This window comes from Prosopis cineraria, unplaced genomic scaffold, assembly GCF_029017545.1.
Source record: "Prosopis cineraria cultivar Desert tree isolate PC_DT_omini unplaced genomic scaffold, ASM2901754v1 PC11, whole genome shotgun sequence".
NCBI classification, from domain to species: domain Eukaryota; kingdom Viridiplantae; phylum Streptophyta; class Magnoliopsida; order Fabales; family Fabaceae; genus Prosopis; species Prosopis cineraria.
In genome coordinates, this window is record NW_026555342.1 from 15,947,965 (window position 1) to 15,973,074 (window position 25,110).

Sequence of the window (25,110 nt, forward strand, 5' to 3'; positions counted from 1 at the left end):
TTAATTGGGATGCTATTCACTTACTTAGTAGATTGCCAATAAATATCTTATTTCTAACTTGTCCTCCTGCAACAATGCTTGGTCTTTAAATCTTAGTGTCCAAGTAATTCCATTGTTATATTATTTTTTCCCCAATCAAATACCATTTGAAATAGAATCTAACTCTAATCTCAACTTCTATTAAAGAAAATATGTGATTGTTTTCTAATAATGTTTAACTAACATAAATTCCCAAATTAAAATTCTCAACAATGTAATCATCACATATATTTTGCCACCATATATTAAATTTCTCCGTTAATGGATATTTTATCAAACACAGTACAAACATAAATTCCCAAATTAAAAATCTAAGCTCTTTTTCTCTTTAAATTTCATCCCAAAATTTTCCATGTAAGTAATTACATTTATCTAACTCCCTAAGTCCAGTACTTATATAACAATCATTTCAAATATGAAAAGAATGTCATTGAACATGCTTTTCTTCTTACAACAATCAAAATGTTTAAGGCAAAATTAATAAACTAAACTTCTATCAAATTAAGTCTTCTTCCCTCAAACGCCCTATTCAATAAAAGAAAATTTAATAAGCTTTCTTTCAAGTCAAATAAATCTCCTTCCAACATTGATATATGAACATAATTAATCTAAATAATACAAATTCCCCAAACATTACCATTATATCACAATACTTCTCCGTATTGCTTTAAGCCATTGTTAAATATTTAATGGTGATATGCCCTTTCTTGGACTTTTCAACCAACACATAGTGTGTATTAATTTTTAATTCATTCAATGAGGCTTCCTAACCCACACTCACTTCCCAAATAGTTTCTAGATTAATAGCAAAACGTATCATAACATTTCACCCACTCAACTCTCATCAAGAATTAAATTTAAGTTCAAAGAAAATTAACTCTAAATTCATCCTCAAGCAGTAACCAACATATCTAAGTGAAATTTCCTACACAATATATGCTCATGATTTAAGTGAATTTCCTACCAAAGATATGCTCTTGAGTTAAGTGAAATTTCCTTACAAACATATTTCTTAAACTCAAGTTTTTAATTTGATTAACCTTATTTGCTCCTTCTTAACACACACAAGAGCAGCCAAAAATAAGAAAACACACCCAGCCAAGAACGCCCACACGGGACGGCAAGGAGGAAGGGAGAAGAAAGTCCCTCACCTCAAAGCATTAGTGTTAGAAGCAGAACCAAGAAGAAAAAGGAAGGGAAGACCGCAGCGCTGAACAGGGAAGACCCTGAATAAGAGACCCGATGACACACCCACAGAAAAAGGAACAACCAAACGCTACTCAACGTTGTCGGCGCCGGCGAAGAAAGGAGGAAAGAATATTTTCGGCACATCCACAACACCAGCGACGATGGCAAACAGAGGACACAATAATGAAGGAGATGACGCAAGGCAGGGGAGAACAAAGCAGAGCAATTCAACGCACGCCCCCCCCCCCCAGCTGCTCGGACGAAAATGAAAGGCAGTGACTGACATTCTCACGAGGACGCAGAAAGTTTTCAGTCCTTCTCTCTGCCTCACCCTCGGTCAAGATTGAAGTAAAGAAGGGGAAAGAAGCTTCTGATCTTTTCTAAACTCTGCATCTCCGTTTTCTTCCCCCAATAACAGAATGGTAAAATGGTAATTATTTAAAGGCTGAAGCAAAAATAAAATAAGAAAATTCCACTCTTAACCTCTGGTTCAAACTTGGACCCATGAAATATGTGGTTGCATAATCTCCTCTAAACCAACTTTTTTTTTATTAAATTTATTCTCAAAATTAATAGAAATATACTTAAAACACTTATTTATATTTTTAGTTCTATTTAAAATTTCTGGGTTATTACACAAAAACCCATCGTTTTGTGGTTGAGAAGAGAATTAGACGGAAGTGTTTGAATATTGAAAATTGAGAGTATATATTGTGAATGATTTGAGTCGCTTGCATCTAAAAGCACACAAGTATGAGTATATATATTACAGGGGAGGACATGTTATGTGATAGAGAGATCACATGGAGTTGCCTTCGAGGTCTTTTTCAATAAAACCAACGACCTACGATGAGCATAATTAAGAGAGGACTCCGTAAACAAACCATTTGGTTGAGATGTGATTGATGAATGGCTTGTAAAGCAGTACGCGTTGTCCGCAGACATGGATGAGAAGGATCACATGATAGTGTTTTAAGTGTTTTTCAAATGTCAAGAAGGATCATCATTTTTTTATTCCCATCTGTTTCCCTGCAAATTTACTCACAAGAAAATTAATAGCGTCCAGATCCACAATGTGAGAAGTTTCTCTATTGTGTTGCAATATATATAATTATGTAGAATTGGGCCACATGGCAATGCAACACATGTCTATATAATATAAGTTAAACATGTCACACCCTGATATTAAGAGTATGATTGGTATGAAATATGAAATAATTTCACATTCCATAAGCCTTAATTAATAAAAAATTAAGCTAAATTATCGATATACAATTATATCAATATTTATAAAGTTCATAAATTCTGAAATATTTTGTAGAAATTTTGGCTAAGTTTTCCTTGTAATTTAAACCTTCTAAAATTTCTACAATAGTGAAACTAGGCAATCAATCCAACAAAGAAGAATAGATCCACACCAACAAATTATATACCAACAAAATAAATTAATGACCTATCTACAGCATATGTGGAATGCTAAATTAAAATTTTTTTAAAACAAAATTTTTACATCCAAAGTAACTACTGCGTGTTTCAATTGTTCCAAAAAGAAATAGAGCCTTTCAATGTTCAGCTGGAGATGCAAGGTCAACTATAATATTTAAGACAAAAAAATTTTTTGATGAGTAACATCTGAATTTATAGTTGAAGGAAACAATGGAAAGCAAATGAATGAATCAATTATAAATTTATTAAAATAATTAATTGAAAATATTAATATAAACATATGTCTTGTAATAACCTAAGAACTTAAGTTAAATTAAAAATACATACATACATACATATATAAGTTTGCATTTTAATAGTAGTTATATTAATTTTTGATTAGGATTATCAAGAAAGAGAGTTAGTTTAGTGGTAGCTGAGCTAGACTTTCATCAGGTCCAAGGTTTGAACCCTCTTAGTGTAAGGAAAGGATTTTATTTTGCTATTTGTTTCATTGAAATTACCATTTTGCCCCCATCAGATTTTTTTTAAAAACAAAACAGAGAGCATTAGATCTACGAAAGGAGGTGCCTTCATTTTTCTTCATTCCTCTTCTTCCTCAATCAAAAATTCTAGACAGAGAGAGAGAGAGTGTGTGTGTGTGTGTGCACTTGTCCTTCATCCAATTTCTCCATCCTTTCTCCCTATTGTTCAGATCGCTGACCGTGCGACCGAGCACTATGGTTTGGGTAAGGAGCTCTTGGTTCCCTATTCATCTCTGTTCTTCATATCTCTCGGTGGGTGCTATTGGACCCTCTTCTTCCTCCTCCACTTGTTCAAAAATCATTAGCACACGAGGAGCTGGTTTAAGATTTATGGAGGTCTAATTCTTAAGTTGGAGGTTGGGTTGTAGCTACCTCCTTCTCCCCTGTTCTGTCACCCCTTTTCTGTTCTTTTCTTTTGTGTTATGGATGATTTGAGGTGAGGTAATTTGTTCCTTCAGATCTCTATTGTTGCACGAGCAATTGTGGGTTGAGATTGTAAAATATTTCCTTCCTTTCTTTGTTGGCGTGAGTAGTATGGAGGATGAGGATTTAATTTTTCTTGAATTAAGATTGATTTATTTATTGATTAAATGGAACCTTGGAAGCTGATTAATTACATGTCTATGTTAGAAATTTTAGAAAATAGAACTGGATAGGAAGAAGCTTGGTTATAGTTGAGGTTCAAATGCTCATAAAGTGTTTGATAGAATATTTAAGAGAGAGTCTTGTTATTATAATGGCTTGATTCTAGATATATATTATGATTATATTGCTGATTAAATAAATTATCATTGGAAGACAATTATCTTTAATGGAATTTGAGAAGGTTGATTGATTCAAATATCTATTTTGTAAAATTTTTGGGAGTTGGAATCAAGGAGGAAAATGTTGATTTGAATTTAAGAATTAATGCGTGATAGGCATTTGACAGAAATATCTATTAAAAAGAGTTTTATTTAATTATGTAATTTATGAATTCTATTAATTCTTATGATGATACATTTGTTATGGGCTCTATTTTAGTCAACTTAACCTTGTGGAGAATTTTAATTATGTAGTTATTGGGTGGTTAACTGAATTTTAAAAATGATACTGTGATGACTTATAAGTTGTGGTGTTGACTCATTTTAGGATGCACTTAAAGTGCTTGATAAAGTGGATTATAGAAGTATTTTTTTTAAGAGTTGGGTGTGTGTACTCATGTAATATACTTGATTAAAATTTAACTACTTGTGCTTGCGTGGAGTTGGAAAGACAAGTGTAGTATGGACAAAGTTTTGGATATATATACACATACATATGTACATACATACATACATATACATATATATATATATATAAAGTATTGTAAGCACTAAAGTACTTTAGTTATATATTGGATTTCTTTAAGAACTTAGTAACTATAGTGTTGTTATAGGAAAGGAGTTTATTAAATGTGGATAAAGGTCAATAAAATTTTGTATTATTGAATAGGGAATTTGGAGAAAGAAAATCTTGATTGGGGTAGTAAGGGAGGATTGAAGCTTTAAAGGGTGAATTTTACACTTAAGAATACTGCAGGTAAGTGGATAACATCCCAATTAATATTCCAATAAAATTTTCTTTACTAAAATATTACATTTTTATGTAAATCTTTTTACAACAACAATGTGATTAGTAGATATTTTGCTGATTAAAATACTTTATTTTGTGAAATTATCTTTGCCAAATTTGGTAATTTTAGTTAATTGGTAAATACAAGTTTGGATTCTAACTATAGAATTTATTCTAAAATTATTAAATTGCTATGAAGAAAAATTCATGAAAAATTTTATTTCAATGGTGAATATTTTCTTGAATATTTGAAATGTGGTTTGAAAGGGACTTATTATAGAACACTGGTTGCTATTGTAGTTCTGTTAGCCCTTCGTGCCTTAGTCAATGACTAGCTAGTTTGAATTTCGTGAGTCCTGTTCTCATATTTGTTATTCACGGGTTTAATACTTGTGTTTGATTTTTTGGCTTTTAGCCGTATTTGGTTAGCACTACCTTCGTGGACTATGTGTCCACATTTATTTTGTAGCTCAGGCTGCGTTTGGTTACTTACTCTTACGGATTGTATGTCCACGTTTATTTTCGTGGCATAAGCTACGTTTCATTATTTACTCTCGTAGACTGTGCATTCATATTTGTTATTTGTTCTGATAAGTTCCTATAGTTATGAGTTTTTAATTATTTGATGGAACTATTTTTCATTGGCTTTCATTAGTGACATATTTATAATTATTTAATGCAATTATTTGATTTATTGAAATTACATGACAATGACATTTGATATGATAGTTTAATTAATCAATAATTTATTTAAAGTTATATAGAGTCCTTTTATGCCGAAATGTATTAAATATTTGTTTGTGAAAATTGTTATATCTAGCGCACATAATTATGTTAAATTTTTTATATATACATATTTAATTATTTATTGTTAGGATGCTATTCACTGAAAGTTTATTTTGGTCTCAAATTCATTAGTTGATGCTGATCCTATTACTGACCTTTGAAGGGCATACATCTATTATGGGTAGAGTTTTGCCTAGCATTATCTCCTGTTAGTGTCAATATTTGAATTCATGTATTTTGTTTTGGAAGTAAGGGTAGGTGCTCCATGTAGCCTATAGCTAGGTTTTTATTTTGATATATGTTGTCTGATGGTTGGAAGGAGCTAAACTCCTGATTGATATTATATTTTATGTAAAATATTGTGTTGTAGAATTTTCAAGAGATCCTATTATATGGGAGATTCTGTCAAAATTTCTATAAAAATATTGAAACTTTTATTATAATAATTTTTTATCAAGTATGCTATAATTTTCAATACAAAAATCCAATTATGTTTTAAAAATGAAAAGATTTCACAATTTAGGGCTTAAGAAATGTATAATATGGTTCACATTTCGTGCCGGTCACCCTCTATTTTTGGAATGTGACATGTCTCATAAATATTAATATCAATAATTAGGTAAATGTATAAACCAAGAATATATAAATTCAAATAAAAGTTATTAGAAGTTTAAATTTTCTTTTTTTCTGCCTTTTTTTTAATTTCAACACATACTTAAACTTCTTGGGATATATTTATTGTTCAAGATAAAATTCATATATAATAAAAATAACAGTTTGCTTTCGGAGATCGAATTCAAAGAAAATAAGTTTCAAAATTCCTTCTTTAACGGGACTTAATCAGAACAATTAACAAGCATGGACATATAATTCATGAAGGATAAATAACCAATAAGCGTGAATACACAATTCACAAGGGTAAGTCACCAACAAGCGTAGCTTAAAGCTATAAAATAATCTAGCGTGGCTAAAAGCCATGAAATAAGCACAGATATGAAGCTCGTGAAATAAGCATGAGTACGATGCTCATGAATATTTATCCCTTTGTTCCACATGCATTGGCCTATGTATGGAGCTAGCACCTCTTGCAAGCACTTTGCTAGTTAGGTGTACTTTGGTACACCAAAGGCTAACGGAACTGTCATTAGCAACCAGTATTCTGAATTCAGTCCTTTTAATCAAAATCAAGTGTGCATGGATCTAAACATCTATTTTAAAATTATTCTTTTCAAAATATAAGATTCAACTATTAACTTCCCCTTTTAACATTTTTTTATGCACAAATCATTGTAAAAATAGATTTCAAATCAAATATAAAATTTAAACAATAGGATTATTTTGAATAAATAATCAATTTATTAAATATTGGATAAAATAGCATAACTTCTTGATAAAATAGAATAATTTTAGTATATTCGAATTGGATAAAAAATAAGATAAATAGGGAGAACTATATAAATCATAAAAAAAAATAATAGCAAAGAGTTAAACAAGATATTAAATAAAGATATTTTATGAAACAATTTAAGATAATTAGGATGCACTCACGTATCTAAGGGACTCTCAAGAATTTTGTAGCTTGATTCTTTTAATTTTTTACTTTAATTTTAATGATGCCCTTAATTTTCTGATAAATAAATTATAATTTTAAAATCATTTATCAAGTAATTTTTCAAGCATTGGCATTTAAATTCAATTCAAATAATATTAAAGATAATATTTTAATCAATTGTATTTCTAGTACACTTGAGTTCGTTAAACTATTTGACAAATCTTAATTTATCCTCATATTTTCTTATGACTCATTCTCAATCATAAATTATAATAAATTTAATCAACCATTCTTATACTTAATAAAATATGACACAAACACCTTATGTAATCCTTTCTCCTACTTGGATATTTTAAAATTTTTAATTAATAATTTGAGCCAAAGCTTGCATATACTCCTTCAAGCTATAACATGAAACCTTAACAACATTTAATTTCCTCATTCAAACATTTTTACAAGCATCATGAGGATATATAATATCAACTCACAATAATCATCTAGCCATTTAATCAACTTCTCACGTAAGCTTTACCATCTAACATTCAGCTTAGTATCACAATAAAACATGTACAGCATTAACCAATTCAGCCCTTCAATTCTTAAACAACTCACAGCAGCAGCAAGAAAAATCAGAGGCAGAATTTTTGACCAAAAGAGAAGAGAAAATTGAACTTATCACACCCACTCACATGGCACCCACTAGCTGAAAGAAAGGAAGAATGAAAATCAAGCTCACATGCGATGCCACTGGCTGTGGAAGAGCAGACAAACTAAACACACGCACACAGTCAGCCACTAAGCATGAACAAGGAAGAACAACGAATCAAAGAGAAAATCCGACGACACTAACTCTTCCAGCTACAGAAACACAACAGCAAGAGGAGAAATTGAAAACCACTCACCTCACGTTGAAACATAGGTGGAAAATGATGATAGATCCAGCAACCCCACCCACTTAGCCGACAGACATGAACAAAGAGAAGAACAGCAGACACCCACAGCAGTGAAGAAGCACAGGTTGACGATGAGCTAAGGAAATTGATGAGAGGAGCTAAAGGAATGGACCGATAGTGAAGAACTTGAGGAGAGTTATGGCGGTGAAGAGAAGGAAATGAAATGCTCTGTTTCAGCCTCAGATTGTCGAATAAATGGAAAATTTTTCTGATTAAAAACTCAATTGAGAAAATTACCTAAGAGCCCATAACTCTTTTCTTTTATCACCTAAAGACCTGGTACTTTGGAAATTTTACCATAATTAAAACAAATAAAAACCAAACTTTTGTTTAGTAGGATTTAAACTCTGAGCCTTTAAGTAAGTTACTAACATAATTTCACCAGGCTACTACTCCCCTTTTGTCATAAAACTGCAACAAATAAATTAAAATCAATTAGAGGAAAAGTTTATTTATTATTATTATTATTTTTTTAGGTTATTACAAAATGCTTCTCAAGCATGCTTTAAGCCTGATTGATGAAGATAAGGGAACCATAGAACAAGTGTCTCAAGCAGGCTTAGAACTTACATTAACAACTGTAAAATTCAAATAGACATTAGGCTTTGAACTGCTCAAATAATCCTCACTTGAACACAAAACAGAATCATGTGAATTTTCTCATCCTTGTCTCAGGACTCCTCATCTAGCTAACCCTCTCCATCAATTCTATCCCAACCAAATAGTCCAAGTGATCGATCTCTTCGTTTAGCTTGTCCTGTTCTTTTTGAAAAAGACCTCTACGACACAACCATGTGAACTCCAAGAGGTCTTGTCTTCAATAAGTACTATCACAAAATCTCTCACCCGCCAATTATTGAAGGAAAACGAATCTATCCATCTTCTATATATACACTCATACTCCCTTGCATTTCAGAAGCAACACAACAACTCTACAACAATATCCTCAAACGCCTAAATTTGAGGAGTTTCTTCTTATTCGTTTGAACACAAAAAATGGGTTTTCGTTTGCGTGGAATTAGAAGGGCTTCAATTGCTACAAAAATGGCTTCTTCAAAATCAGGAGAAGTACCAAAAGGATATCTTGCAGTTTATGTTGGAGAGGAAATGAAGAGGTTTGTGATCCCAATATCATACTTGAATCAGCCTTTATTCCAAGAGTTGTTAAGCCAAGCTGAGGATGAGTATGGATATGATCATCCAATGGGTGCTCTCACTATTCCTTGCAATGAAGATGTCTTCCTCAACATCACTTCTTCTCTTGATCGGTGCTAGCTAGCTGACAAAGACAAGTTTAACATAGATTAGTTAACACAAATTTTTAAGGAGAAATTTAGATCCATTTTCTTTGCAAATATTTTTGTACTTTTTCTTCCACTTGTTGGGAAGTGCAAATATGTTTATCTCAACGACAAATTGGTGAATAGACATTCTCACGTTGTCTCAATCAATTATCTATATCAAAGACAATGAATTTTTGGTTTAAGAAAAAAAATAGTAATATTCTTTAATCTAGTTATTCTAGTCTTGATTTCGTTATATATAGCGGTATCATTTAGATTTATTTAGTGAATTCCCTTGGGAAATGATCTCCGAAATATGAAACACAATTTCCAGACTTCTACTTTATCTTTAACTTCCTATGTTAGAGTTCCAAGATTCCAAATGGAGCATATTAAGAAGATTTAAAAAAATGATTTATTTGTTACTCATAATATACAACTTTAGATTTCGTGGGAAAACTTAATTTCAAAATAATTGTATTTTATGAAGATGTAACACCGTGTGTGTGTGTGTGTGTGTGTGTGTTTCTGGTAATGGTCTTCGGTGATATTATCTAAATTCATAAAAAATATGTGAACATGGTTCAACAGCTGGTAATTAAGACTGGGAAGGTAATTATATAGAACCTTCTGGGTCCACCTTTTCTTTTTTTAATGGATTTTGGCTTGTGGAAGGGTTCCACAAAAATATTATCACAAATGTCAAAATAATACCAAAATTAGAAGTTCGAACCCTTGAAGCGTTATTGTTTTGTGTGTGTGTGTGGCATCCATCTATTTATATATATATATATATATATATATATCTCTCTCTCTCTCTCACACATGCACGCGCGCAGATGAGTTGGCCTGATAGTTGTACTTCATTTGTTCAAGAATGTAAGACATTTTTGAGTGATTGGATGCTAAAATATGTAAGGTATTTTTAGTATTTTAAAATATAATCATTACATTTTTTCCCAACATGCCCCTATTGAATAATTACTTCATATTTATTTTAGAGTAAAACACCTTATTACAAGGGGTAAGGGTAAAAATAAAAAATAATGTTAGTTTTAAGACAAATAACTACTTTATTTTCAGGTAAAAATACCTTAGATTTTTAAATAGAGGAAATATGCACCAACTGTGACGAATACCGGCTATTAAATTGAGTTTACATATTTTCCATAAATTGAGATGATATCATTGAAGACAAAGACATAAATGATGTTTCCTCACCGGCTCTCCCTGTGGCTTCCATCTCCCTGTGGCTTCCATCCATTCCATGAATACCCATCTTTAATTGGGTTTCCTCTACCCATAAAATTACTTAAATGAAATTAAGATAATAGAATTTAATGAGGAAATTATATTTTTGTAATAAAAAAGTATTATTTTCATAATTCTTCTAAATAGTTTCGTTGGATTAACTTGCTTGCACTTGTATAGAGACACTTTTTATGGCCTAATATGTATGTATGTGTAGAAATGGATATAGTCTCTTTTGTTTCCCTAAAACAACCTTCATTTGAATTTACTGGATCACAGACATATGACATTCTCTTCTCAACCTTACCGTAATAAATAACGAAAGTTTTGGCGCCACCACTGAAAGATCAAAGTGCAAAACATTCATAATGATCGAAATCACAAGAAATTGTCTATTAAAAAAAAATTTCACCGAGACAAACAATTTTACACTTCCCAAAGAAGAGGAAGAAAAAGAGGGGGCAAATCATTACATTGCAAATTATCATCCGAATTGCCTTCTATACAAATTGTGTTAGACTAATCCAAGTTAATGCTCTCTTTCCAAGCTAGCACCCATTGAAGGAAGAAGTGACTTTTAGGAAGATATCTTCTCTGCAAGGAATAGTGAGAGCTCCCATCAGATGATCATACCCAAATTCTTCTTCAGCTTCATTTAACAACTCTTGAAATGAAGGTTGATTCAAGTAAGATACAGGGATAAAAAACCTCTTCATTTCCTCTCCAACATATATTGCAAGATATCCCTTTGGCACTTCACTAGATTTTGAAGAAGCCACTCTTGTGGCAAAGGAAGACCTCCTGATTCCTGGTAAACGAAAACCCATTTGTTTCTGTGTTTAAGAAGAGCATAAGAAAGGAAGTGTTTGAATAATTTTGATGCTTGAGAGTATTTGTGAAAGATTTGCCTTGCTTGCTTCTGAAGGCGTACAATTAATTATGAGTATATATAGATGAATGGTAGAGGAAAGGTTATGTGATGGGGCTAAATTATCGGAAGACAAGGGCATATAGAGATCACATGGAGTTGTCTTAGAGGTCTTTTTCAAAAAAAAAGTCAGGTTGAGATCGGATATGATTGAGGAAGGATCAATTAAGCGAGGGTGTAGACTAGAGACATGGATGAGAAGTATCACATGATAATGTTATATGTCTTTCTCAAATGTCAATAAGATCAGCGAAACTGCTCAGAGCTTGATGTCTATCTAAAGGTTTTTATAATTGTTAGTTTAGTTGGCACGCGAGAGACATATTAACTTTTAGTAGGATTGATGTAAAGAAACCATATAAGAGTTGAATGTCTCACGCATGTTAAGAACTTAAATTAAAATGACAGTTGTAAAATTCTTCAAGTATATTAACCTTTGACTTGCTCAAGTGATCCTTCTTGAACACAAAAACAGAATCATCTGATCCTTCTCATCCATGTCGCAGGACTGGATTGCACCTTTAGCTAATCCTACTATCAATATCATATGGTCCAAGTCCTCTCTTCATTTGGCTCGTCCTGACTTGTTGCTTATTGAAGAAGACCTCTCTAAGACACAACCATGTGATCTCAAAGAGAGCTTATCTTCTAATAGGCACTATCACATAACCTCTCACCCACCAATTATTGAAGGATAACAAAACCATTCATCTATATAAACTCATATAATCTTGCATTTCAGAAACAAAACCACTCATCAACAATATCTTCGAGCATTTGAATTTCAACACTACCTTCACTTAAACACAACATATGGGTTTTCATTTACCTAGAATTAGAAGGGCTTCAATTATAACAAAAATGTCTTCTTCAAAATCAAGCCAAGTACCAAAGGGATATCTTGTAGTCTATGTAGGAGAGGAAATGAAGAGATTTTTTTATCCCAATATCATACGTGAATCAACCTTCATTTTAGGAGTTGTTAAGCCAAGCTGAGGAAGAGTATGGATATGATCATCCAATAGGTACTCTCATTATTCATTGCAATGAAAATGTCTCCTCAATATCACTTCTTCTTTTGATAGGTGCTAGCTAGCTAACAAAGACAAGATTAACATAGATTAGTTGACACGATTTTTAGTTGGAGCAGTTTTGGTCCTTTGCTTTGTAAAAAATTTTGTACATTCTCTTCCTAGACATGGGAAGTGAAAATTCGTTCCTCTGAATGATGAGTTGATGAATATACATACGTTTTCATGTTATATCATCAATCTCAAGTATCCGAGGCATATTCCTACTTTTACTTTTAATTTATTGATTATAGGTAGTGTATTAATTAGCAAGAAAATCAAATCCAGATTTCGCTCTAGTAGTATCAATTTCATCACCCCATTCAATAACTGTATTTTTTTTCAAGAAGATATAACACAATTTATGTTTTTATCTTCAATAATATTTTCTCAATTCATAAAAGTATGCTGTGCGGGGAAACATGAAGAGATATATCTGAGATGAGCATACCCCAAAAAAAAAGTGAGCATGGCATCTATTTAAAGGAAAGTGATAGAAAATCATTTCAGATATTTTTGGATACATACAGAGAAGGTTGTGGGAGGCACTAATGAGGAGATTGAAATAGATAATCTTAAGCCTTCTATAAAGGAAGACTAAAAAGAATACTTATGGAATTTTTGAACAAGATTTCTTAGTTCACAATATTCATAAAGCTTAGTTGATTAAAAAAGCACAATAACATTGTGCAATCCATATATCTAATGTCACGTAATGGATTTATTGTTGTAAAAATATGTGAACAAGTTCAATAGTTGGTAAGACTGGGACCTAAATTGAACTTTCTTGGTCCACTTTTTTTCCATATAGATTTGGTGCGTCATGGCCACTGAGTTAATAATCATGTTTTAAGTCACACGAGATCAATTTTTTTCATAAAATATGATAAACTTCAAAGTAAAATTTAGAAGTTTGAATTATTATTCAAACCTTGCAGCTACATTTCATTATAAATTTATAATCCATTTTTGTTTTTGTTACCAGCATACATCAAATCTCTTATATGAGTATGCATGATAGTTGTATACACTGTCCTTTAACATTGAGTGGTCCTTGAAAAGTACCTGTAAGACAATATCATGTGATCTCTTATGGCCATTGTCTATTGATCGAGTTCACATATTTTCATAAATTGAGATAATACCATTCGAAGACAAGAACATAAACGATGTTTTCTCACCAGTCTTACCTGTGGCTTTCTCGCATCTTCTTCTCTATGAACGTTATTTGAAGCTTCGGAGAGATAGAATTACCTAGCCTTCCATTCATTTACTCCATTAATTCCCATCTTGATAATTAATGAATTGAACTAATAAAATAATCGAATTTGACCAGGAAATTCAGAATTAGATTTATTATCAAATAAATATTGTTAATCTTCTAAGGAGTTTCCTAGGATTAATTTGCATGCACTTATAATGAGACTCTTTGGTTTCCCTAAAACTAAATCTTGATTAGAATTTACTGTAATAACGAAAGTAACTATCTCTTCTCAATCTTGCCACAAGAAAACAAAATTTAGTAAGTAGTCTTTACTAAAAGATCAATGCCTTTTTTGTCAAAAAAAAAGATCAATACCTTTTATAGTCATAATTGATGGAAATCACATGAAAATTGTCTTCTTGTAAATTTTTGACTAACACATAACATTTTTACACTTCTCAAGTAGGGGAAGAAGGAGGTTGGGGGGAATCTTTACATAGAAAAATCATCATCTGAATTACCTTCTAAACAAAATTGTGTTAGACTAATCCAAGTTAATGCTCTCTTTCCAAGCTAGCACCCGTTGAAGGAAGAAGTGACTTTTAGGAAGACATCTTCTGTGCAAGGAATAGTGAGAGCTCCAATTGGATGATCATACCCAAATTCTTCTTCAGCTTCATTTAACAATTCTTGAAATGAAGGTTGATTCATGCATGTAATATATAGGGACCAAAAAACTCTTCGTTTCCTCTCCAATAGATATTGCAAGATATCTTTTTGGCACTTCACTTGATTTTGAAGAAATTACTTTTGCAACAAAGGATGACCTCCTGATTCCTGGTAAACGAAAACTCATTTGTTTAAGAAGATAATAAGACAGAAGTGTTTGAATGCTTTTGATGCTTGAGAGTATTGTGAAAGATTTGCATTGCTTGCTTCTAAAAGTGTGCAAGTATGAGTGTATATAGATGAATGGTGGGGAGAAGGTAATGTGATAGCTAGGAATTAATTATTGGAAGACAAGGGCATATAGAGATCACATGGTGTTGTCTTAGATGTCTTTTTCCTTTTTTTTTAAAAAAAAAACAAGTTAGGATGCGTGCCAAATAAAGATGGACTCGAAAATCCTTTGGTAGAGAAATGATTGAAGAAGGGTCAATTAAGCATTGTGGAAACAAAAATGGATGAGAGGGATCACATGATATTGTTTTATGTCTTTCTCAAATGTCAATTGGAACTAGAACTTATTTTCTATCTTAAGGTTCTTATGGTTGTCCATTTCATTTCTTGACATGTTTGAGGCATCTCATACCTTTCATCAGTCCAACTGAGAGCTTGTTGGAGCGGCATTCTATTGAAAAGTACAAGTACATGTCACGCCCCAAAAATAGGGGTGATCGGCACAGGATGTGAACCACATCATATATCCCGTAAGCCATAAATTAAAGGTTTATTTCATTTAATTAAAATGTACTCAATTTTTACACTGACATTTTAATACTATTAATACTAATCATTATAATAATTATTTCAATATTTTGTAAAATTTTGATTGAACCTCTTCTGTGAATAAGATCTCTCAAAAATTCTATATCACAAAAGTTTTTCTTAAACATTTTATTAATTAAGAGCTTGGCTCCTTCTAGCCAACAGGCAAAATGTATAATAAACTAAGGACTCTAATTATAAGTTATATAGAGCACCTAATCATATATCTCATGACATAATACATAAATTTTACCTTTACATCCATAAGACATATTTATAGAACAAGCTTCTATTCTGTTCCGCAAACACCCATCCTTGGTAAGCAAGACATACAACATCAATTATGCTATCTGAGACCAAAATAATTGTCCAGTGAATAACGTCCCAACAATAAATAAAATGAAAAGTTTGAAATAGTTATGTAAGTTAAAGAGACAACAATTTCTGTAAAAATTTAATAAACTTCATAATAAAATGGCTCTATAAAATTTCAAATAAAATCTCAAATCATTGAACTATCATAGCAAATGATAATTTCACTTGATTCAAGAAAGCACATAAATGAAATAAATATTTATAAACAAATTACTAAATAAAAACTAATAAAATATGAAATCATCAAATGATTGGATTCATAATTATAGAGACTTATCAGAGCAATTTACAAACGTGGACACATAGTCCACGAGGGTAACTAACCAAACGAGGCTTATGCCATGAAAACAAACGTGGACACACAGTCCACGAGGATATGTAACTAAATGCAGCCAAAGCCACGAAACAAACGTGGACACACAGTCCACGAAGGTAATGTTAACCAAACGCGGCTTGAAGCCATGAAATCAAACATGGGTGCAAAGCTCACAAATAACCATCCCTCTGTTCCACGTGCATTGGCCATCGCACAGGACTAACACCTCCTATAAACACCCTACTAGCTAGGTGTGCTATGGCGCGCCAAGGGCTAACGGAACTACCGTTAGCAACTAGTGTTCTATATAAAGTTCCTTTTTAAAACCAATTTCAAATATGTGAGAAAATCATCACTTTCAAAATACAGTTCTCATTCTCAAAATCAAACTCACATGAATACTTTTAAGCTTTAAAACTTGCTAAAATCAAATTTCATATCCAATGCTCATGCTTGTATTTATTGAATAAAAAAAAATTTCAACTTCGAACTCGCATGAATCATTCTCTGTATCTATCCAATATTTGATAGAATAAAAATCTCACAATCAAAGTTCAAACTTAATTTAATTGATCAAATAAATTTCAAAATTTGGTAAAGCTAATTTCTCAAAATAAAGTAATGTTAATCAACAAATATTCAATAATCGCATTAATGCTATAAAAATGATTTCCAAAAAAATATAATATTTTAGTAAATAAAATTTTAATTAAAAAAAATTAGTTGGGACGCTATTCACTTACCTGAAGTGTGCCCGAGTACTAAAGTTAACTTCTTAGAGCCCAATCAAACCTTCCTTCCACTAAATGCCCTATCTAATATAAAAAGAAACTTCAATGGCATAATCAAGTTTGATAAACTCTTTCCAACTCTTGTCAAGTGCAAGCAACACAACTTAATTAATATTATATATACACATAGTATAATTAATCACTTTAAATTCCAAGTTCTCCTATCACCCTTTCTATCAAGCAACTCAAAGGCATTCCCAAATCAAATTTTTAAACATTATCATTTATAATACCATCCATACAATTTCATAGAATGCAACTTGTCTCAGCACAGTTTTATACTCAAAATTCTTCATACCATTCAAGTTAAATTCATGAACAATTAATACCCAAACTAAGTATGTACCTATAAGAGTTAATGAAATTTTAAAAAAAAAAATCATATCCGATCACAACTTAGGATTCCACTAAAATACAATCTCCTAATAAACTTTTTGGTCAAAATTCCAAAATTACATTCATTTACTACTAAAAACTAACATCCCCCTATCAAACAATTCATCAAATATTATGTGCATTCAAACTTTAACCACACGGTTATTCTTTAAATATCTTCCCCAAAATTTCATGAACATATATATATATATATATATATAAATTTACCAAACTTTTCAAATTTCATTCCCTCAACTAAAATCAATTTAAACTCAAAGAAATGCCAAATCTAAACAAATATTTATCATGCAGCCAGCAAAAATATAATATAGCTGCTTGTCAAAGGTGAAATCCTTAATCTTCAACTTAAGCTTGTTAGAACATTCAATAGTAAACCAAAATTTCAACGATAAATTCCTAATCCAAAATCTTAGCAATTCTTAATCACAATACATACTCAAATCTGACAAGGGAGAGAGTGAAACTTGGCTCACCAATAAAGCAAAGAGTACTGAAGGAAGGGGAACCAGAATTGCAGTGACAGAACATGAAGATCAAGAAAAGTAGCTGTGAGCCGAAACAAGGGAGGAGAAGGACCAGCGAATCAAACCTCTAACAACAACAGAAACAACTCCTATGTACACACTGGCACCGTGCAGAAGGAATAGAGAAAGGATTCAAAGCACCGTAGTATAATACGGACGAAAGAGGAAGAAATCGACGGCATAGAGATGAAGGTTGCAAGCTCACGGATCTACTACAGTTGCAGATGAAACGGCGACTCTCACAGAACCTTCGCCGGCAACTAGAAGGACGGAGGAAGAGGAAAATTGGAGTGAGTCTCTCTCCCTCCCTCTCTCTCTTCCCCTCCTCCTCTCCACCGAGAACCAGCGATCATTCAAGAAAATGAAGCAGGGAAGAGACAATCTGATCTCTTTTTAATCTGGTTTATTTTCATTTTTTTTTTTTTAACCAAGGGGTAAACTTGTATTTCACCCAAACATTGGAGCAAAATTAAATAAAACCTCCCTCTTGCACAAGGCATATTCGAACCAAGGACCTGAAGAATTGACAGCACAACTGTCACTAAACCAACAATTCTTCTTGTCTAAATATTTTCAGAATTAATATAAATACAATTAAAATACATTATTATATATTTTAAATTTTTCTTAAAATTCCTGGGTATTACAGTACAAGTGAAGGTTGGCTTGTCCTCAAGTTTTTGTTAAATATTAAGCCTTTTGAATTGTCTTTTACAGAATTCCAATAAGCATGCTTCTTGAGGTGAGGTTGAGTTGTCTAGAATGTTATAACAAATGAAAAATTTTATGGAATGTTGTCTCAATGGGATTTTTCTTGGCTTATTCTTTAGCACAACTAACAAATGAAAGCATAAGTAGGTTACGTGATTTACTTATGAAGCTGTATAAACAAAAGGCATCTTGCTTTTCCAATTCCCTACGTTTCATTGGCGAGAAATTTCTTTACAAGAAAATTAGAGACTCTACCATGTGAAAAGCTTCTCTATTACGTTAAAAAAAAAAAATACATAAGCATGCAAATTTGGGCCTCGTGTCAATGTAGTAGATGGCTCTTTAATTTGTTCCAACTTCCTATAGCAATCTATGTGTAGTATTTAAAGGACTTGTTTACTCGCTTCTACATTATTGTTTTAAGGGGTATGTGGGAACTCAGGTTTCCTGCAGTTTTTTATTTCTAATCAGAAGACATGCCTTCTTACTTTTAAGTTAAATCCATCATGCTCTCTTTTGGATTGATGAAGATAAAGGTACAATAAGATGTGTGTCAAGCATGTCTAACTTAAAATGACAACTTTAAAATTCTTCTAATGGACATTTATAAGCTTTAAACTGTTCAAGTGAAATATACACTTCTTGAACACAAAACAAAATCATGTGAGTTTTCTCATCCATGTCCCATGGACTACACCTCATTTAGCTAACCCTCTCAATCAATCATATTCCAACCAAATGTCTATCCAAGTCCTCTCTTTATTTATCTTGTCCTGACTTATTTCTTTTTGAAAAAGACCGCCGGGACACAACCAAGTGAATTCCAAGAGGTCTTGTCTTCCAATAGGCACTATCACATAACCTCTCGTCCACCAATTATTGTAATAAAAAAAAATGAATCCATTCATCTTCTATATATACCCACACAGATGCAATATTTCTGAAGCAACACAGCTCTCCTACAATATCCTCAAGCATTAAAATTCGAATAGCTTCTTATTCTCTTTAACACAAAAAAAATAGGTTTTCGTTTACCTAGAATTAGAAGGGCTTCAATTGCTGCAAAAATGGCTTCTTCAAAATCAGGTGAAGTACCAAAGAGATATCTTGCAGTCTATGTTGGAGAGGAAATGAAGAGGTTTGTGATCCCAATATCATATTTGAATCAACCTTCATTTCAAGAGTTGTTAAGCCAAGTTGAGGAAGAGTATGGATATGATCATCCAATGGGTGCTCTCACTATTCCTTGTAATGAATATGTCTTTCTCAATGTCACTTCTACTTTTGATAGGTGCTAGCTAGCTGACAAATACAAGATTAACGTAGACTAGTCAACACAATGTTGTAGTTGGAGCAGTTTTGATCCTATTGTTTTGTAAAAAAAAAAATTACTTTCTCTTCCTGGACATGGGAAGTTAAAATTTATCATCTGAATGATAAGTTGATGAATATATGTTTTCATGTTATCTTAATCAATCTTCAGTATCAAACACATATTCTTCTTTTAGTTTTGGTTATTATATATGGGTTATGTATTTATTATCTTGTAGCAAAATTGAGGGGGGAAAACAAATCCAGATTTCAAGTCAATATAATAACTGTATTTTTAAAAGATGTAACAAAATTTATGTTTATGTCATCAATTACATATATTTTCTCAATTCGTAAAAATATGTGAACTGGGTTCATTGTATGGTTTGTAAGACTGGGAACTAAATTGAACTTTCTTGGTCCACTTTGTTTCCTTGTAGACTTTGGTACGTTGTGGCTGGGGTAAATAATCAAGTTTTGAGTCAGATAAGATCATATTTTTTCATAAGAATATGAAAAATATTAATTTAAAAAATTTATAAGTTTGAATAGTTATTCAACCATTGCAGACAGATTTCATAATAAATTTATGGTCCATTTTGTTTTGGTATATATCAACATTAACACTATATAAAGCATAGCAACCATCAAATCTCTTATATGAGCTGGCACGATAGTCTTGTGCACTGTCCTTTAACATTGTGTGGTCTTTGAATAGTACCTGTAACTGTAAGTCAACATCATGTGATCTTCTATGGCCATTGTCTATTGATTGAGTTCACATATATTTTCATAAACTGAGATAATACCATTTGAAGACAAGAACATAAATTATGTTTTCTCACCAGTCCTGAACACCTGTGGCCTTCTGGCATCTTCTCTATGAACTTTCAATGATGCTTTGGGTTCAAAGTAGGAAACTCTCTAAGATAATTATTGAATTAATATAAAATAAATTATAGAATTTTCCTAGGAAATTTTGAATTATTTTTATTATGAAATAAATATTTTCCAATCTTCCAATGAGTTTCCTAGGATTTTGACCAAAAACGGATTAATTTGCAAATACTTATATAGAGACACTTTTTTTACCCTGAAATTAAATCTTCATTAGAATGTACTACAATAATAACGAACATATATAACTTTCCTTCTCAATCTTGGCTCAAGAAAACAAATATTAGTAATTAGCATAAACTTAAAGATCGGCGCCTTTGATAATCATAATAGGTTGAAATCACATGAAAATTGTCTATTAGTATGTCACACCCCAAAAATCAGGTGTGACTAGCACGGGATATGGGGACAAAACTCATATTCCTTAAGCCGTAACTAGAAAAACTCTAAAATTAATATGTTAAACACACTAATAGAGTAATTAAAAATTATTACAATATTAAATTAGATATTTAGTTTTAAAAGAAATGTATGCATCCTACCTGTAGTCTACGTGGAGCACCTAAGGCCAGACGCCAACATAGGTATAAAGGTTAAATTTTCCATCAATTCAGGATTTGACAAAAATAATTCTTCTGCTTCAATTCAGCAATAAAACTCCTCGGTGGATATCTCGAGTCACAAGTTCAACTATATCATCTGAGACCAAAATATCTTTTCCAGTGAATAACATCCCAATAATAAATAATTGAACATGAATAAAGGAAAAGTTTGAAATAATTATGCAATTCAAAGAGGCAAAGATTTCATAAAAATTTAATGAACTTCGAAAATAAAAGAATTTATAAAGTTTAAATAAAATCTTGAACTATTAAATATCATATCAAGTATTATTATCACTTGATTAAAAGAAAGTAAATAAATAATTCACTAATTAAAAACCCATGGAATGTAAAATCATCAAATAATCAAATTCATATTACAGGGACTTATCAAAACAATTAACAAACGTGGACACAAAGTCCACGAGGGTAAATAACCAAACACGGCTCTTGCCACGAAGACAAACGTAGACACACAATCTACGAGGGTAAGTAACCAAACGTAGCCGACGAACGTGGACACCTAGTTCACAAGGGTAATACTAACCAAACGTGGCTTGAAGCCACGAAACAAACATGAGTACAATGCTCACGAATAACCATCCCTCCATTCCACGTGCATTGGCCATCGCACAGGGCGAGCACCTCCTATATACACCCTACTAGCTAGGTGTACCATGGCGCACCAAGGGCTAACGGATCTGCTGTTAGCAACCAGTGTTCTGTATAAAGTCACTTTCAAATTCAATATCAAACATGCAAAAAATTGATCACTATTCAATAAACTTTTCCTTTTCAATGTTGACCTCGCATGAATCATTTTTCCATAGCAATTCAATAATTTTCAAATTGAAATCTCACTATTAGAATTCAAACTTGTATTTACTAATTAACTAAAATAATCAATTCTGGTAAAATAATTTCATGAAATAAAGTAATTTAATCAACAAAATATCTCATAATCACATTGTTGTTGTAAAAAGAATTTTCATAAAAATTTAATATTTAAATAAAGGAGATTTTAATGAAATATCAGTTGGGATTAGCACTGGGCAAACGGGCTGCGGGCCAAACTGCGGGCGAGTTAGGCCAACCCGCAAATTTAAACGGCCTGAAAAACCTAACCCAGCCCATTTTATAATAGGCTAGCCAACCCGTGGGCTAGCCCGAATAAATACACTAAAATTATTTTTTTCCACTTACATAGACATTGAATTCAGTTAACAAGCATTTAAAATTATAAATACAATCATCCTCATCTAAATTGTTCAACAATCATTAATCAACACTTTTTAAGTCTAAAGTCTACTCAAATGAAACAACAAATTAACAATCTACTCAAACTCAAGTGAAGAGTGAAGAAGATAATGCTCAAAATAGCTCATGTTAAATTAATAATGACATTGGAAGCTTGTTCTGCTGTATGGTTATCTTCATCTGATACAATTAATTCAACTTTACCATCATTGTTATCATCTTCTTCCTCATCAGAAGCTTCGCCTGCCACACAAGCACACCTACATAGATCAACAACATATATTATAAGTTAAACATGTTAAACAAATTAACAATAATAAAATATATATTATGAAAAAAATTACCATCATAATTCCATCCAAGCAACCAATTTCTTGTACAAATAAGAGCTTGAACATTCTCTGGAAGGAGTGAAGACCGGTACTTTGTAAGAACACACTAGCTAATACTGAAGGCCGATTCACTAGCTACTGTAGTGATTGGAATGCTCAAGACATCACATGCAATTTTTGAAAGGATTGGAAACCTATGTTGATTATTCTTCCAATAATCCAAAACATTCATTTCCAAAAATGCATTAAGATCAAAAGTTGCTTCTTCTATAGAGGAACGGCTCACCTGAGTGGCTAAGTCCTAAGTACGAGACTGCAAGTGTGAGAAAGGAAGGCAGAGGAGACACCGAGATAGGGAAGAGACTAAGTCGGCAGAACTAGTCCCAGAAGATGTGACTAAAAAGCGATGAGGGGAATGGGTGGAGAATCGACTTTTTTCAACTAAAGGCTGAAGCGATTTCAGATTTTGTTCACTGTTCAGCAGAGAATGAGAGAAGGGCAAAGGGCAATTTTGTAAGCCTTGACTGAAGGGTGACGAGCTGACGAGGTAAAGCCGAAGATGAGAAGACAGTAGAGATCAGAGAAGAGTGATAGAGCTAAACTGATTAACTGAGTGAGTTCAGGGTACTAGGGTTCGCGACTTCATGCTTGAGCGGCTTTGCGGCTGAGTCTGAGAGACTGAGACTCTGAGTGCGTCTACTGTTGTCTGTGTGTGCGACTGTGTGTGTGATACTGCGGTGTTTCTTTTCTTTCAGATTGAGATTGGGTCATGACTAATGATCGTGAATCTACTCGTCCATGGACTCTGTGCTGTCAACTATGGCTTGTGTGGACTGGGTTTGGAAGTTTTGACTGGGCTTGTGTGGATTGGACTGTGCGCCATTAGTCCATGCATGCCTCCAAAGTCCAACAGGCTGTGACTCACAGATTTAAAAAAAATATATATATATATATATATATCCGTGGGTTTGCAGGCTAGCCCGCTTAGCCCTCACAATTTGATGGGTTGGGCTAGCCCAACATGTTTTTTATAACAGGCTCATTTTGCCAACCTAAACTGCAAAAAATGGTAGGCTAATGGGTGGCCCATTGAGTTGAACCTGTTTGCCTGGCTCTAGTTGGGACGCTATTCACTTACCTGAAAATTTTTCAAATAAATAACTTACTTCTAACTAGTCCTCTTCCAGTAATGCTTGCTTTTTAAATCCTAGTGCCCAAGAAATGCTAGTGTTATTTTCTTTTGTAGATCTTATTATTATCATCATCATTAGTCTAAAATAATTTGGAAAGTAACACAGACAGCTCTTAACTTTTAATATTTTTCAAACAATTCATAGACATTCTAATATCTTAATAATAAATTGGCTCTTGAATTATTAATTCATAATATTATTTCCAAAACTACTCTTATTTCTAATTTCAACTTTCTTTATAGAGAATAATTCTCTTTCATAACAATTTAATTATCAATAATACAATCATCACATCTATTCCCCATCATTTACCAATATTCATCTTTCAAGTATTTTGTCAAACATCTTATAGGCACTAATTTTTAATTTTAATAGTAAATTCTTCCTTCAAATATCATCCCATAATTATTCAATAATTCTACAGTACAAACAAATCAATATAAAATTTAATCTGGCATCCTAAGTTTATTTTTTCAATAAAATCAATATAAATTTAGTTATACTCCAAGCACAAACAACATCTTCAATAAACAAAGATTTTTGCTTGGTTTAGAAACCTACTCCCTTTCTATAATCATGCACAGCAGTAACCTCACACACCAAATAATATTGTCTCCACTAAATAGACACACACACACAGCCAGAAAAAAGAAAACTCGATGCTCCTCACCTGGAACCAACATGACCGAGCAGAGAAGGAGATGATCCTAGGCAAACGAACAAGGAGGAGGAAGGAAGAAGAATCTGCAACAGCATGAACAACAGAGGAGCGAAGATGTCTGCAATAAGAAACAGGGGAGGATGAATAAAGAACAGAGGGAAATGAACAGCTCCTGCTTCCTTGAATGCATGCGCAGATAAACGGAAGAAATGAAGAGTTTGTACCTCACTCACCAATACATACGTGTGCATAGAATCAAACTAGAGAGAGGACAAAATCAAGCTTCTATGGCTACCCATGAGCACTGCCACAACGCACACGAACAAAGGAGGAAGGGGAGCACAGTCGTTAGTGATAATGCAGTGGTGGAGGAAGGAGAAGATACTATCACACGAAGGAAGAGGGAGAGGAACGAACTCTACTCAAACACCCAGACGAT

General features: G+C 32.5%; 2 protein-coding genes, 1 long non-coding RNA gene and 1 pseudogene across 3 annotated transcripts; 2 read left to right on the plus strand and 2 right to left on the minus strand.

The window, feature by feature from the left end:
• The first annotated feature begins 9,014 nt into the window (after positions 1-9,014).
• On the plus strand, positions 9,015-9,528 carry LOC129285492 (auxin-induced protein X10A-like). The gene has a single exon (XM_054921230.1). It carries the CDS (start codon positions 9,078-9,080, stop codon positions 9,354-9,356), a length of 279 nt encoding a protein of 92 aa, XP_054777205.1. The 5' UTR covers positions 9,015-9,077; the 3' UTR covers positions 9,357-9,528.
• Positions 9,529-11,018: 1,490 nt separating this feature from the next.
• LOC129285821 (auxin-induced protein X10A-like) lies at positions 11,019-11,516 on the minus strand. Its single transcript, XM_054921735.1, has one exon. It carries the CDS (start codon positions 11,440-11,442, stop codon positions 11,164-11,166), a length of 279 nt encoding a protein of 92 aa, XP_054777710.1. The 5' UTR covers positions 11,443-11,516; the 3' UTR covers positions 11,019-11,163.
• An 840-nt stretch (positions 11,517-12,356) lies between these two features.
• Positions 12,357-19,716, plus strand: LOC129285818 (uncharacterized; annotated as a pseudogene).
• LOC129285822 (uncharacterized) lies at positions 14,199-18,056 on the minus strand. The gene is made up of 3 exons (XR_008587322.1): positions 17,657-18,056; positions 15,559-15,655; positions 14,199-14,654 (listed from the first exon to the last, which is right to left on the minus strand). It is a non-coding gene; the product is annotated as an uncharacterized LOC129285822 (long non-coding RNA).
• Positions 19,717-25,110: the final 5,394 nt, after the last annotated feature.

Coding starts and splice junctions, on each gene's coding strand:
- LOC129285821 (XM_054921735.1), bottom strand. CDS start 11,442: ATGGGTTTTCGTTTACCAGGAATCAGGAGGTCTTCCTTTGCCACAAGA.
- LOC129285492 (XM_054921230.1), top strand. CDS start 9,078: ATGGGTTTTCGTTTGCGTGGAATTAGAAGGGCTTCAATTGCTACAAAA.